At 32.5% G+C, this 16,932-nt stretch overlaps 1 protein-coding gene across 1 annotated transcript in view; it reads right to left on the bottom strand.

Annotated features, from left to right (window-relative positions):
• LOC111051734 (trifunctional enzyme subunit alpha, mitochondrial) overlaps nucleotides 1–15,905 on the bottom strand; it is a 29,594-nt gene extending 13,689 nt beyond the window's left edge. The window contains exons 1-4 of the mRNA XM_022338276.2: nucleotides 15,771–15,905; nucleotides 13,720–13,826; nucleotides 9,845–10,117; nucleotides 6,652–6,902 (exon numbers count right to left, since the gene is read on the bottom strand). Of these exons, the coding sequence (XP_022193968.2) occupies nucleotides 6,652–6,902; nucleotides 9,845–10,117; nucleotides 13,720–13,826; nucleotides 15,771–15,843 (704 nt within the window). The 5' untranslated portion in view covers nucleotides 15,844–15,905. The remainder of the gene's footprint in view (nucleotides 1–6,651; nucleotides 6,903–9,844; nucleotides 10,118–13,719; nucleotides 13,827–15,770) is intronic.
• Nucleotides 15,906–16,932: the final 1,027 nt, after the last annotated feature.

Raw genomic sequence — 16,932 nt, 5'->3', positions numbered from 1 at the left:
TATTCATACAAATAAGCAATGTTGAAATGCAATTGCAATTATGGAAAATAATTATTCAGATATTGATGTAATTACTTGCAATGACTGCGCCTTATCTTTCTACTATGAGTGTGTAGGATTTACCGAAAAAATTACAAAAAGTTTTCTAAGGCAAGTCGAGAGAAATGGAAATGCCTTGGATGCAAAAATGCGAAGGTCTCCGATTCTGAAACCGATGTTACAGCTAGCTTATCGGTTAAATTCAGAGATGAATTGATTAGAGAGGTTCGGCTTGTGATATCCCGCGGAGCTTAATCAATTTATGGAGGAAATGAAGGACCTTCGTAAATCGGTGGACTTTTTTCGTCGAAGATAGATGAATAAAATCTATCAATAGAGAAATATAAGGCTGATAATGTGAAAATCTCTAAGGAATATGTTTACATGTTTATTTATTACAGAACAACTATTACAGACTACAGGCATTAAGCCCAAACCAGTCTTCACTACCATTTACAATCGAAAAAAGTAAGTTACTAAAAGAAATAAAAATGAGAGATACAGTACATGCAATTCACAAATACATAAGAAAGTTGATAAGTATGAGGAAAGCATAAGTAATTGTAAGTAATCTAAGCATAAATAATAAATACAGAATAAAAACTAATCTAACTTATCCAATAAGTTATAAAACGAATAGGCCTACAATTGAGCATAGAAACAGGTTAATGGAAAACATGTGCCACTGTGGGAAGAAAATTGATGAAAGCAGAGAAGAAAAAAGAAAAAGTTTTAACAACAACAAATATTCAAGTATAAAAGTTAAGGGATTTAAACTGTAGGTTTGATCAACTCTATAAAATTAATAAGAATCACGGACATCATGTTAATTGAATCAATTCAGAAACTGAATTCAAATTCAATTTTGAATAGCCTCAATAATGCGCCTTCTAACCTCACTAACAGGGCCATGCACATCAACACGCTATTGAATAGCCTCAGAACTCTATTAAGTGGAGAGCAGAAGTTATGAAGGGTCCTTGATCTTGGTATATGAAAGGTCCTAACTCTTCTGACATTGAACGTGGGTACCTGGAAACCAATCCTAGAGAGGGGAGCGGGTGAATTAATGTAAGTTTTCAAAAGTGACACCACAAACATCAATGAAAACCTGTCACGTCTAGCCCTCAAAGAGTCCATATTGAAAAGGGATCTCAAACGTCCAGAAAGAAAACCCAAGGGACAGGCTCTTCTAAATTGCATATAAAATAGGAAGCGAAGAAGCTTATTCTGTACTTGTTCGACTCTTAATGTATCCTGATGAGTAGAGGGACTCCAGACAATAGATCCATACTCTAGGACACTTCTGACTAGCGACTGATACAGAGTTACAACAGTCTCAACATTATTGAAGCCGGTAGAGTTTCTCAGAACAAAGTCCAATAGCTTGTTCGCTCTGCCAATGATGTGATCAACATGTGCTGAAAAGGACAATGTACAACTGAATACAATACCAAGATCCTTACACATTGCTACCCTCTCCAAGCACACACCATTGATTGAGTAGGGATAACGAGCTGGATTAACCTTTCTGGAGAAAGTCATACATTTACACTTTTTTACATTGATATCAAGCTTATTCACATGGCACCACAATGCAACTCTGTCAACATCAGCCTGCAAGGAATAGCAATCATCCAATCCTCTCACCTCTTTGTAGATCTTCATATCGTCAGCGAATATCAAGCACTTGGAGTTGGGTATCTGAAGTGGTAACTCATTTATTAATAGCAAGAACAAAAGGGGCCCCAGATTGCTACCCTGGGGGACACCAGACGTACTGAAATAAGCATGAGAGACCCTTCCTTGAACAGTTACAATTTTTTTTCTTTGAAACAGGTAACTTCTGAATAAATCAACCAAAGCAAAGCACTACTAAAGCCCAGCTGTGACAGCCTCTTCAACAATATGCAATGATTAACACGGTCAAAGGCTTTACTAAAATCAGTATAGATCACATCCATTTCTCCACCGGCATCAAGTACATTGGAGGCAGATACTGTAAACTCCAATAAATTTGTCACAACAGATCTTTCAGGAAGAAAACCATGCTGACTTTCAGACAGTATTGGTCGTGATTACCATAGAATCTCATAATAAAGAGCCCTCTCATAAACCTTAGCAAAGACAGACAATATACTGATTGGTCTATAGTTCATGATGTCATCTCTCCTGCCAGACTTGAAAATTGGGATTATCTTTGAGACCTTCCATCTACTTGGAAAGACTCCATTTCTCAGTGACAGGTCAAATGAATATTTCAACGGTCTTATTAATAGCTCACCACAACCCTTAACAATGAAGGAAGGAAAACAATCAGGCCCAGGAGCTACTCTAGGCTTTAATCTTTTGATTGCAGATCATGAAAAAAATGCTTTCACGCAGAAATGCTTTCATGAAAGAGAAATTAGTTGATTTAGAGGCACAATTGTACGAATTTCAACAGTACACAAGATCAAACAATTTGGAAATTCATGGAATTCCTGTTACTAAGGAAGAAAATGTAAATGCGATTCTCCATGATGTGGCCAAAAGTCTTCAGATTGGGTACAATGATGCAGAAATTGATATCGCCCATAGACTACCGGCAAAGAAAGGGAAAGAACAACCAATAATTGTCAGATTTATTAACAGAACTACAAAAAACCAATGGCTATTGAGCTACAGAAAGTTTCTCAAGGATTTGAGAGAGAAAGCAAACAATGAAAGAGAAAATGTACAAACAGGGGGCATTGTGCAAACTCAGTTTAAAACTACTCACATAAACAGAAACTTGAAAGATGGTCCAGTGTATATAAATGAAAATCTCTCTCCATATTTTAAAGAGCTCTTGTACAGCACGAAAAATTTCGCTAAAAAGCACAACTTCAAGTTCACATGGTTCAGAAACGGAAAAATTTTCATCAGGAAAATGGAGATACAAGACCCGAGCGCATCTCAACGAAAGCGGACCTGGACTACTTGGAGTTGAAGGGAAAGGATGGAAATCAACACTCAGTACCCGTGGACCACAACGCATAGGACCGACGCAAAGAAGACTGATTTTTTATTTACTTGATAACTCTTTTCTTTTTGTATGACTAACATAGTAGAAGACCTGTTTTCATTGTATGATAAAGAAAATAATAGAACAAATGAGATAGACGATTATATCAACTACATACCGAATGTTGAGGATGGTGAGGTACACTTTTTGAATATATACTCGATGAATATTCGTAGTTTAAGTAAAAATTTCGATGAATTCCTATACACTCTTGAAAATTATAAAACTAAACACGACATAATATTACTTACTGAAACTTGGTGTAATGAAAACACAGCCTTTACAATATAGTATATACCAGGATATAAGGTTGTGGATAAGAGAGATAGTATGAATAAGTGTGATGGCTTATGCATATATATATATATATATATATTATATATATATATATATATATATATATATATATATATATATATATATATATATATATATATATATGAATATCTGAACTATAATGTAGTTGATTGTGATATTAGGGAGGGCAATTCTATTTGTATTGAAGTTGAAACTCTCAGCGGTAAATTTTTAAAAATCAGTATATTAAAGCGGTAAATTTCTATAGATCTCCAAATGGAAATGTGTCCAACTTTTTAGAATGTGTTGAAAAGTATTTAACCAATATTCCAAACGATGTTGATGTTTGTTTTGCAGGAGATATAAATATAAACATATGCGTAAATAATAAAATAACTCATGAATATTTAGATATAATGAATAGTAATGGATATAAACCTTATATAACTGGCTACACTAGAGTAACTGATAAGTCTGAAACCTGCCTAGATCACATTTTCCTAAAAAATACAGATAAAACATCAAATATAGGACAGGAAATATATTAAAAACTAATATTACTGACCACTTCTCAGTTTCACTCAATCTAGGATATGTAGGTAACATAAACAAACACAAAAATCACAAAATTACTTCTAAAAAAATAAACTACGATAAACTTAAAGAATTGCTCAGGACAACTTATTCACCGACTTCAAGAATGAAAATATTGGAGTTAACCAGATGGTAACTTGCTTTGTTGATACATTAAATCGATTTATTAATATTTCCTCTAATGAGATACATATACCACACAATAAAAAACCCATATTACCATGGATTACTCCAGGGTTAATTAATGCCATTAATAAAAAAGATAAAATGTACAAACAACTAAAAAGGGAACCTTTTAATACGAAATTGAAGGAAGATTAAAAGGTCTATAAGAACATATTGAATAAATTGATACTGTCAACAAAATATAACTATTATTCAAATTCAATAAATAAAAGCAGTCAAAATCCTAGAAACCTCTGGAAATGCATTAATGAAATCATAGACGAAAAAATATCTCAAATGAAAAGATTAATATAGAAGCATCCACACTGAATAGCTTCTTTGCTAGCGTAGGTTCTAGACAGGCGGAAGCCATACCAAAAAGTGGAAATCCAACGAATTTGGAATTTAATAATTATTCTACCCTTCAAAACTCTTGTTTCTTAACTCCAGTTGGCCCTTCCGATGTAGAAGAAACAATTCATAAATTAAAAAATAATGCTATCCCTGGGATTGATAACATATCCAACTTCATTCTGAAGCAAATTGCTCCACTTATTGCTTCACCCATAGCAGACATTACAAATAAAATTTTTGTTACAGGTATATTCCCTGATCATTTCAAAATTGCTAAACTAAAACCATTATTTAAAGGTGGTGACAAAACTAAAGCAAATAACTACAGGCCAATCAGCCTTCTCAGCAATTTAGCTAAAATTGTTGAAAAACTAATTAAAGTAAGACTAATAAATGTTTTATACAAGCACGATATAATAGAGAAATGTCAATTTGGTTTTCAAAGTAATAAAAGCACAGAGGATGAATTATGTTGTTTCATAAATGAGATTAGTGACAATTTAAATAACAAAAATAAAACCATGTCAATATTTCTAGACCTATCTAAAGCATTCGACACGATACCACACGAAACACTCTTTATAAAATTACACAAAATAGGAATTAGGGGAATTACTTTAAATTTATTTAGAAGCTACTTACAAGATAGATCCCAAATTTTAACCCTAAATTCACAAAAAAGCACACTAAATCTAACATCGTATGGCTTACTGCAAGGAACGGTCCTATCGCCTGTTTTATTCTTAATATATGAAAATGACCTATTAAAATTTTAATTAAAAAATGGCAAGATTGTGTCATTTACCGATGATACGGCTATAATCTTATCCAGTGCTGACTGGTTGAGCTTGTTTAGTGATGCCGAAAGTGATATAATGATAATAAAGCAATGGCTTGACTTAAACACCATGAGTTTAAATGTGAATAAAACAAAATTTATAACGTTTTCACCAACTTCCCCTGGACAACCGGAAGTTGTAAAACTGCACTCCAATTGCTCTGACCGCTCAAAATGTAATTGCCCAGAAATACAAAAAGGCAAAAATACAAAATATCTTGGAGTAATAATTGATGAAAACTTGAATTGGCAACCTCATATATCTTTTCTATGTAAAAAACTTAAATATATATCATATAAATTCTATAAACTCAACAAAATATTGAACATAAAAAACTTGAAAACTGTATATCATGCCTTAGTACAATCGGTTTTACAATATGGGGTAGTCATATGGGGTGCAGCATTTGATGTACACCTGAACAACCTTTTTATTGCCCAAAAAAATATTATTAAAACCATTTTGAATAATCCGAGATTATACCCCACTCATTTAATTTTCCAGGAATTTGATGTATTTACAGTTAGACAACTCTACGTTAAAACTTTACTTAAATACTTATTAAAAAATAAAAACAAATTTTCTAAATTAAATAAACATGTCTACAACTTCTGACCAAATATAATAGAAAAATTCCAAATTTATCCTACAAAGTTAACTTTCATTAGAAGACAAGTGATTTACACAAGCATGAAATTAATAAATGCAATACCTTTTGGTTTAAATGATAAAATATCAAAGAAGAGCATAACGGAATGGATTAAAGGTGAATATTACTTCACTTAGAACCTAGCATTGTGATTTGTTTTTTTTATATCAGTTATCCTTTATATAAGGCAGTGGAAAGGCAGAGAATCAGCAACGCTGCTCTCCTATCTTCCTCCACCGTCATTATAAAAAGGTATCTTCCTATAATCTGATAAGAGTCTCTGGGAAGCTTTTAAAAACCAAACAAGACATAACGTGGACCTCACTATACTAGTATTGTACTAAAATAAAGGGCACTATTATATTCTCTATTGGCAATTTCATAAACGTCAGTCAAAAGTTTAATAAGTGTAATAGATAATGAATTCTGTTAGTATAAATAATTTGTTCAATTCGGAAAAGCAGCAGTTTAGGGGTTTCATTATTGCACCTGTCTAAAACTTTGCCAATATTTGTGTGTTTTTGTATGAGATGTAATTCTATTGAATGCAATTCACACATGGAGTATGTTAATTATTTTATTGTTACTCTATTATTTTGTAAATATGCTTTTTGATGAATAGATAAATTTGAATTTGAATGAGGTGTAATTGGTAATTGTATAGTGACCTGTTTTCGGGGGTGTCGAGGCCGGGCCCGAGAGGGTCTACGAGCAGGTCGACAATGCCGAGCTTCTTGGCCTTGTCGGCTCGCACAGACTTGCCAGTGAGTTCGAGGTCGAGTGCCGTCGGGATGGAGGTGAGGCGTGGCAGACGCTGTGTGCCCCCCGCGCCTGGTAGCAGACCCAGCATCACCTCTGGCAGGCCCATTGCTGTCTTGCTGCTCTTCACTGCAATCCGGTAGTGGCACGCAAGTGCTACCTACACAAAACAAATTACAACTACGGTAAACCACTCTCACTTCTTTATTGTAAATTCAATTTGATATTTATTTTTATATTGCTTTATCGGAAACATTTACACTAGAACTGTGCCGTGTTTTAGGCTGGCCACTAACGGTAAAGCATGGATTATACACAGTCGTTATATATTGTTGTGTTATCACAGCTGTGATCACAACGAAACGCTTCGTACAATATGTTTTGTGGTTCGTTTTTTTATCTCCAACTTTTTTGTTTAATTTTTCTTCGCTGTTCTATTTGAAGTGGAATTATTTTTCTATCATTTTTCTCCTTCCTGTATGGCACTACTGCCCGTGGTGAGCATTGGCCTCCGCAACTATCTGCCTCCACGTATCTCTATTGACTATGCCTCTCCATCCCCTCACTCAAACATCATTCAAAAAGAAATAGAAATTTCTTTATTGACATAAGACATTTAACAAGATGTATGGTCAATCGTCATATAAATATGATCAATAATGTGATATATTATACAAAATGTATATATTATACAACATTCAAAGCATAAAAATAATACGATTCTACAATATAAAGTAATTTACGAAACCATTTTCAGAATTCATACATACGAAAATCAATTTCATAAAAATCAGCCACTGTATAAATGCATTCTTGCCAATAGTGGCAAGAAATTGTACAATTTTACTCCTATAAACAATAAACATCCAGCTTTTTTGTGATCGTGAATACCTGAGATATTCAGTTCTTATGTTATTTCTGTGCCTCGTATTATGATTATGGACTTCAGTGCTAGTAGCCAACTCCCCTTTATATACGTGTGTATATAGAGAAGCAGGCTCATCACATAGACGGACGGCCGAGTCAACAGTTTAAGTTTTTTGAAAAGAGGCCTACAATGAGATCTTTGGTTTTCATATTATTCTTACTGCCCTTTTCTGAAGCCTAAAAATCTCAATGGACCTACTGCAATTGTCCCATATAATGATTCCAAAACATCAACATCAACAGCTCCACGCAATCTTCTTACATATAAAGGCCTTTAGATAATTTTTTACTTAGACTCCACGTGCGAGAACCAATTCAGTCTGTTATCAATATATTATACCTAGGAACTTTAGTGATTCAATACTGCTTGGTAACCTATTATTATTATAACTAAAACTAATATCACAGGTTTTGTCTATATTATGTGTAAGATGATTTGCTGAGCACCAATCAGTCACGATATTTGTACTATTTACAATTAGGTGATCCAACTCTAATGTGGTATTAGCTTTCATTTTTAAACCCAAGTCATCCGCAAACAAGAAACCCTCTCTGGTAGCACAATAAACATTTGAAGGTAAGTAATTTATATAAACTTCGCAGAGATTTTCAATAAAAGAGAATTTAAGCCATAAATATCTAGACATTTACTATTACTTAGCTTATGAAACATTGCATAGACCTGCACAGTGACATACTTAATAGAAAAATTACTATTTGGCTTCTCAACCCTCTCCAAATAATCAGAAGAGAGCAGGTTACTCTTTGGAATCTTACTGCTAAAGTCTGCTATGTGTTCTGTGAAAAAATTATTGAACTTTTCTGCAGTTATTGAACACCTCATCCAACTACACGGTATCTGTTTCTGGGTCTCCCTCTTTGTCTTCTATTGTGGAGCTTTCCCGCATCACAATTTAAGGATTCTGCTCGCAGACATCCTCTCCACATGACCCAACCACCTGATTCTTTGAGCCTTTATATATCTATGGTCTGTCCTTTCCTCAAATCTTCCAATTCCTTGTTAGATCGGATTCGCCATTTCAACCCCTGTCGTACTGGGCCATACATTTTTCGCTGTACTCTTCTTTCAAAGACAAGGAGTTTGTTTTTATCATTTTCTGTCATTGTCCACGTTTCTAAGCCATAGGTCGTACGGCGTATACGGCGTACCAAGCTGAGGTAAAATTTTATTTTGGCCTCTCTGCTAATCAGACGGCTCCATTTTTCAGTGGTTTATTTATTGTTACTGGTTGTCTAATTTATGTTAGAAGCCTCTCGCTGATGATGAACATGGGTATGTGCCATGACATGCATATTTACCATGCATGTTCTACCGTTAGTGCTGGTCAGCCTTATGCTGACACTTGGCGGCTATGCATTGAACCCAAAGTAAAATACTGAGGAATTTCCTACATCATTACCTCATAAAATGTATACAGTGCAGACTAATATAGATGGATCACTTGTTATGACTCTTTCATTTTCAACTCCTTTAGGTGGTCACTAACGTACTGAAACGCTATGTGAAAATTACTCGGTAAAGCTGGATTCCTTCACACCAGTAACAGTGAAAGTGACCGACACAGAAAATATAATTTCTGAGAGAAATTAAAACATAGAGAATCTAAAACATATCAAAGCTCCCTCCATCATTCATAAAAGTACTATTCCAACATTCAGCACTACAATAATTTCAAGTTTATTGCTGAACAATAATTTGAGTGTTCACCAAGTATTTTTAGAAATAGTTGAAAGAATATTAATTACATACTAATAAAATCAAATTTTCATTGATAATAATAGATGGTGACTATCAGAAACAATTACAGTTTAGGTGATAAAAAACAGATAAAGAACAACGATTAATGGAATTGATACACATTCAAACACACACATTTGGAGAGTTGAGCACAGCACATTCTGTTTTCTAACTGATATGTGTAATTCGACCTGTAGTGAAGACGAATTCATGAAACCAAAATTATGTGAGTTTGAATAATTTCCATACATTTAATATCATTATACTGAATTACCGGAAGCAATATTCTTTTTTTTTATTAGTCGGGCTTGGGGAGCTACCAAATTGAATTTGAAGATGATATTATCAAGGATACTATTCATATTCAATTTTCAGAATCGATTAATGCATAATATAAGTTGATAAATAAAACTTACTTCCAAGCCGCCGCCAAGACATGGACCCATGATTGCAGCGACAACCGGCTTAGTGCTTTTCTCCACTCCTTCCAACATCTTCTGTCCTTCCAGAGAAATGGCTTTCACTTCGTCGTAGGTTTTGCAGGCTGCCAACATGTTGATGTCAGCTCCAGCAATGAAGCAGCCCGGTTTTCCGGAGATTAATACTGATGCTTTCACGCTCGAGTCATGGCTTGCTTTTGTCAAATGCTCTCCCAGTTCAGACATCACCTCTTTATTGAGGGAGTTGACCTGAAAACATATTATTTAATAAATTGCATTTTGATTTTAAAGATAATTTATCAATTATTTTTTAAATCTATTTTTTATTATTGAAAGAGATAGGCTAGTTCTATCCTTTTCTAGCTGCGAAATTTCGCTAGATTGTTTCTGGACCATGTAGAAATATAATTACCAAAATATTCATTCTCAAGATTCAAAATTCATTATTGAAAAATACATATTCTTGATTAATAAAGTGTTATTGATTATTATCAACAAGAATGACAACTAACATTATAAAAGATATATTGGGATCTCTATCTACAAGGCAGTGATAACACAGAAAATCGGCAGCGCTGTTGTCTTATCTTTTTCACCGACATTATAGGGCGATAGGGCCTAGCCTATGATTTTTCGTTTATAATAAATATAGTCCAATAATAAATAAATAATAGGTGATAATAATATAGTCCAATAAGCCTCTCATTCTTGGAATGCCAAGGAATTTTTTACATTCCTTGCCCTATTACCATAGGTAAGGAAAGTATTGCTTTCCGAAAAAAATTAAGGTACCCCAATTTTTAAATTTCTTTACGTTTCAAGGCCCCCTGAGTCCAAAAAAGTGGTTTTTGGGTATTGGTGTGTGTGTGTGTGTGTGTGTGTGTGTGTATGTGCGTCTGTGTACACGATATCTCATCTCCCAATTACTGGAATGACTTGAAATTTGGAATTTAAGGTCCTTCCCCTATAAGGATCCGACACGAACAATTTCGATCAAATGCAATTCAAGATGGCGGCTAAAATGGCGAAAATGTTGTCAAAAACAGGGTTTTTCACGATTTTCTCGGAAACGGCTCCAACGATTTTGATTAAATTTCTACCTAAAATAGTCATTGATAAGCTGTATCAACTGTCACAAGTCCCATATCTGTAAAAATTTCAGAAGCTTCGCCCAATCCATGCAAAGTTTGATTTTAGATTTTCAATTATCAGGCTTCAGATACAATTTAAACAAAATATTTCAAGTGGAAAAGATTGAGCATGAAAATATCTACAATTAAAGTTCAGTAACATTGTCACCTAAAATTGAAAATAAGCTCGAAATTCGAGAAAATATGATTATCCAATTGCAAACTGTTGAATCTATTAAATGATTCACTATGAAGAGATAGCAGACCTCGTATGTTCCCAGCGTTATTGTCCTGTCACCAGCTGGCTCAGATCTTTGTTTATAAGTAAACTTGAGATGCGCGTGGACACTAGCGTCAGGTGATCAATTCTCATAACGGCAAGGAAAGTTGTGTGAGTGTGCCACACCAGATTTTTTAAAGTAGATAATTTTATTTTAAGCATTTTTATGCACTTTCGTCGGTTTTCAAGTAAGGTTTCAAGATTACTTGTAATTTGTTTCTATTTATTATAATTTCAAGTATATACATATGCATTACGTATGTAACTTATGTAGAATTATGCTCATTTTCCTAGTTTCTTCTTGACAAAAAAATCCTTATTATTTAAAAACTTTGTAATTCTCTTTAAATGTTTTGATTTCTTAAAGATGATGATTAATTAGTGCAGTTTGAAGTAGACAGATATGCATAAAACGTCTATAGAATTAACCTACTCTTATTTATTCATTTTCTTCTTCACATAAATTTATATCAACAAACTTTGACTGATATTTGTAAAAAATAATTATCAAGTAATTGAAAAAAATGGCAAATAAGTTGTTATAATAATTATTGATTTATTCTATGCCAATACCATACAATGACAATAATAACGAATTCAGGGATATAAACATCAATGATTCCATAAATACCCAAAACACCGGGGTATTTATGAATTTTGGGTACATTCCTAGAGTTTTAAATACCAGGGTATTTTACATCAGTGCATCTATCATGCTCAATATGAGACTATTAAACTTCCGTTTTTTATTCTTGTTAAAATAATTTTCTTTCAAATAAGGAAGTTTTAGAAGCAATGTAATTTAAATTTTGGAGAAAAGAATCTACTATAGAGAGTAAACAAAATGCAGATTTGTATCTCTTTCATAAAAGGGCTAAATCAGTAAACCGTTAAACTATGCCTCATTATTATATTGGTTCCATAGTCCTAGACTTCACCTAATAACTGTTTTATGAGTCACTAGAGACTAGACATAGACCTAATCGTCTAATATACTTCATTTTTGCATTGGTTCTGTTCTGACTTGCTGTATAAGATCAACGAACTATCCAATAACAATGATTCAACAAATTAACCATTTCACAAGATAACGAGATTTAAACTATGTTATATAAGCTGACCAAGCACTTTGAAATCGAAAAAAATTGAATAACTTGAATTCAGTATTTTTATAGTAGTCTCAAACAAAGCTGAATCGAACAACGCTAAATATAAATGGGTGGAATTTGATTAATCTTTACACTATTTGATTTCCTATCATGCTCAGTGCTTGAAAGCGGCAAAATCGTGGTTGATTAGCATCAAATCAGTATGAATACATGACGAATCCACCAAAACCTATTCTCACACATGAACTGTTAAACCAAAAATTATATTCTCATAATATTAATAAGGAAGAATTCTCGACTTTTCAGATCCCACCAATATCAGAAAAAAATGAAATGTAGTGTTTGATAACCAAAAAAAGTAGCATCTACATTGAAACAAATCAATTGTCAACAATAATATTGCAGAGCATAAAAGGAAACTACTTTATTATAGTTAATCATTCCAGTTTGCAGTAGATTACATTTCTGAATAGTTTTAATGATTATGAAAGAGTGAATTTTTCCCATAAGCAAGTAGGTACAAGTTCCAAAAAGCTTCTGAATAGCTACGGTACTTTATTATAATCACTATCTTTTTCGGATTAAATCAAAGTTGCCTAATAGTTTTTTACAGTTGACTAACAATTATTAGGAAATAGTTGAGTGATAATCTATTACATAAAATGTAATACTGTACAGATATAATAATAATTAGGAATAATAACAATATCCCTATCACTGAACTTTGCCATATAACATCGAATGAACGATCTATTTTGAAAGTATGCGTGCGTGTGTGCAATCATACACACTCACAATTGGCATCATTCCAGTCAATGAATACCAATTAACAGGAAGTGTTATGCACTGATCATTTTATTAGGGATTCTATTTCCTCAGCCAAATACAAGCTCAGCCAATTTCTATTATAGCCTACTTGGACTATCAACCCTGAAGAAATATCATTTTTTTCAAATCGGAATCGAAGGATTTTGCAATTGGAAAATTATTTAATAAAATGAAACGTATTTTATATTAAAAAGGTTGACGATTAGTTTAAAACTAAAAGAAATTGAAGAGGAATATGAAGAGATTATTTAAATTGAACCCAAAGATTAATAGTATTGTGAAAATTGGAAATTATTAACATATATTACTGAAATAATATTGATTAGAAAATTAGAATGTTAGCAGAGATAGAACAAGATAGAAACTCGAAGCAACAATAAAATATTTTTTTATACTCTCACAATGATAAATGAAATGAAAGGAGTATTTTATGTTCCAAGGTTTTACAATATTATATTTAATAATTTCAATAGCTATCAGATTTGACATAGAATGATTACTCACTTTGGCATTTGGTGAATCCAGAGTAATGACGTAGACATTGTCAACAACTTTGGCTCTAGTGTGTTTGGCCTGACTTGAATAGCACGACGACTGCGATAAGACTCCAGCTGAAAATAAAAAATGGTTTGCAACTCAATTTACAGAAGAATAAAAAATGTAGGTACTTGGTAATTCTGCTTACTACACAGTACAGAGTACACATTTTTACGTGGTGCGGATTATCCACTAGTTTCAAGAAGAAAATCATCAATTTCAAAATGTATTTTTGCTTTGAAAAAATACAAATTTTGGTGACATAATGGTAGAGTGGAGAGAATACTGTTTTAGTTATTTAGTGAATCTGATATAAAGCAAAGGGTATTTACTGTTCACGCGCTGAATTGTTATTGTTGATCTAGCCTGTAATACCTATGCTACAAAAAATGATATGAGTACAGAGCAAGTTCTTCTGATTAAAGTGAATAGGCTAATAGTTTTTTATGAAATGATAATTTACTATTTGAGATGAATAAAACTTTACATGCATTAAGTCTATAAATCTAAAATGACATCACTAAAATGATTTAGTTTTTTCAGATCAATCGACATTTACCTAAGTACCTATAATACAAAGCAATTGCATCATTATATTATTGTAAAAAGTTAATTTGGAATGTCAAATTTTAGAAAGGGATTTGCTAGATTAACCTACTTCTACTGTCTAAAACAGTGTAATGTGACACTGAAAAGAGTTTAAAGTTCAGAAACATGGAATGCAATTATCAATAAATAGTTTTGGGTAAGTTTGTGAGAAAATAGAACTTTTAATTTTACATTTATAAAAGAATGAGGAAATTCGTAAGAGTGAGTGAGAAATTATAAAACCAAGGATAGATAATGGTATCTAATTCTTTTAGTTAACCTACCTATTAATACAGTGACAAGCCATTTGGGAGAGCGCAATGCATACATAGAAGGAACTTAATTTGAATAAATCCCAAAGAGGATTATAAAATTTACGTATCATAATAATTTTATAATAATATGATATATAATATCATCAATCTACATAGTATGAATTATATCTACATGAAATCAATTATAAAAATAATTCAAATCCACTTTAGGACATGAAGTGATTTGTTTGAAAAGTACTACCGTACTAGTGAGTTTTATAAATGCAATTTTTCAAATATAATGTACTTGTCCTTGAATAATGTGTGCTGAGAATTCTAAAATATATTAACCTGATTAGGCTATGTTCAAGTGCAAGTTACCAGGTTGTAAAGTGAAAGAGATGTCTGATAGGTTAGCCTTAGAAAAGGGATTTTACCAAACTTGAAAAAATGTTTTAGCAGACATCGATGTAACAAAAGTGATTAATTTTTTCATATTGTAACTTAAGTATGTTTTGGATCAGTCTTAATTTTTTAATTCAAACTTGAATTAAAAATACCGTAGGCCTATATTATGAATTTTGTTTTTGATTAGAGAAAAGTAGTGTTCTATCAATAATTAAGTTAGTCAGCTAGCTGATAATTAACAATCAATTTGAATAAACTTCATTCATTCAATTTTTTTTCTAATTTTAAGTAGACTTATAGTTTGAATTTCTCATACAATACAGCAATTATAATAATATAATTAGACTTCCCTTCACAAAATGAAACTAGATACATGAATACTAATACAATTTAAACCTAGATTCTAGTACAAAGTTGATTAATATACCAAACCCATTTCGATACTAGTTAATCAGGTATAACATAGCATAATCATTAGTCTAATGAAGGTGAACTTGATTCAATTTACAACTTATTAGGGTATCTGATAAGATCATGAATTGAAATAATATTTTCTTAAAAACACTTGAGCGATACAATTATTAATGGAATATGTTATATAATATTTTACAAACTTTACAATGAAAAATTGTAAATAGTAGTCTTTACATAAAATTATTGATAGAATGGTTTAAGTAACCGGCCATAGAATAGAACTGAAAACTTTATTCCATTGCTCAAGTTTATTATTTTAAGGAACAAAACATGGGGAAAAAATAGTAAACTTACCTCGAACTCCAAAAATTTTAATATTAGAATCTGTAAGTTTTGATAACGTTCCAAATAACCGCACAGCAGCCATCGTGACAAACCTACTTCTACAGCGAAAAGCTATTTCTGCTGGTCTACATCTGAACTGAAAGGTGACAGGCAAGGATATCAAGCAATTGAACTGACATTGCAAAAGTCACCTAAAATTTAATATAATAATGTATATGAATTGATAATAACCATATAATATAATCTATGGATGCGAAAAATATTATTCAAAAAATGTTTTAGTAACTATATCAAATGAATATCATGGTCAAGAGGCTATATGAAACGATTGAATAGATAACCCTAAAACAATTTAGGACATTTTGAAAAGCGAAACTTGCTCGAATAAAGGTAGTCTTTTTTTCAGTTAATCGATAAGTGAGGTTCCAGGTGACAATATATTATCACAGAAATAACCAATCTATAATAATCTAAATCTGCCCTAAGAACATCTGTATTAACATCATTTAAACATTATATAGATTTCTATTTATCCCAATTTATTATGAACAAAAAATAGATAATCACAACTTTCAACCCTGTTATTTCATCAAGAAATGGAGTGCATTTCACTACCGTACTGTAAGGTAGTTGAAAGATTTTATGATGAACTAACAATGGTATTTAAATGTATAGCTACTTGAAGAATTTGAATTATAATTAAGATATATTCTTGCTTTACACAAGTGTTCTTTGCCATGTTTTTTGCATTAAAATGAAGTATCCCATGGACACTTTGAAATCAAAAATAACATTCTGCTTTGAATAATTGATATATAAAATCATGATGGAAAAAGTGGGTCCCCAGCACCCAGGTTCAATTCCTTAATTCCTCCTTCTACATCCATGACCAGGGAACTGGATAGATGGCGTCGAATGGTAAGATGACAGGTCAAACTATATTGTCCTTGTGAGCATTAAAATACTCATTGACTGAGTAGAATGGGTTCCTCTTCAGCCAGATCTCAACTCGGTTTTTAAAAGCAATACCCTGCAGGTTCTTCACACCAACAGGCAGGTCATTGTATAGGCGCAGTGCAAATATTGGGAAGGAGTCTTTTCTCTTGTTGGTTCTGCAGCGCGGTATGTCAATGTCAAGTCTCCTCCTTGTAGCATGCACATGACGATCAGC

Source organism: Nilaparvata lugens, chromosome 3 (assembly GCF_014356525.2).
Source record: "Nilaparvata lugens isolate BPH chromosome 3, ASM1435652v1, whole genome shotgun sequence".
Taxonomy (NCBI): Eukaryota; Metazoa; Arthropoda; class Insecta; order Hemiptera; family Delphacidae; genus Nilaparvata; species Nilaparvata lugens.
Note: the sequence above shows the minus strand (reverse complement) of the source record. Positions and strands in the feature narration are given on the sequence as shown.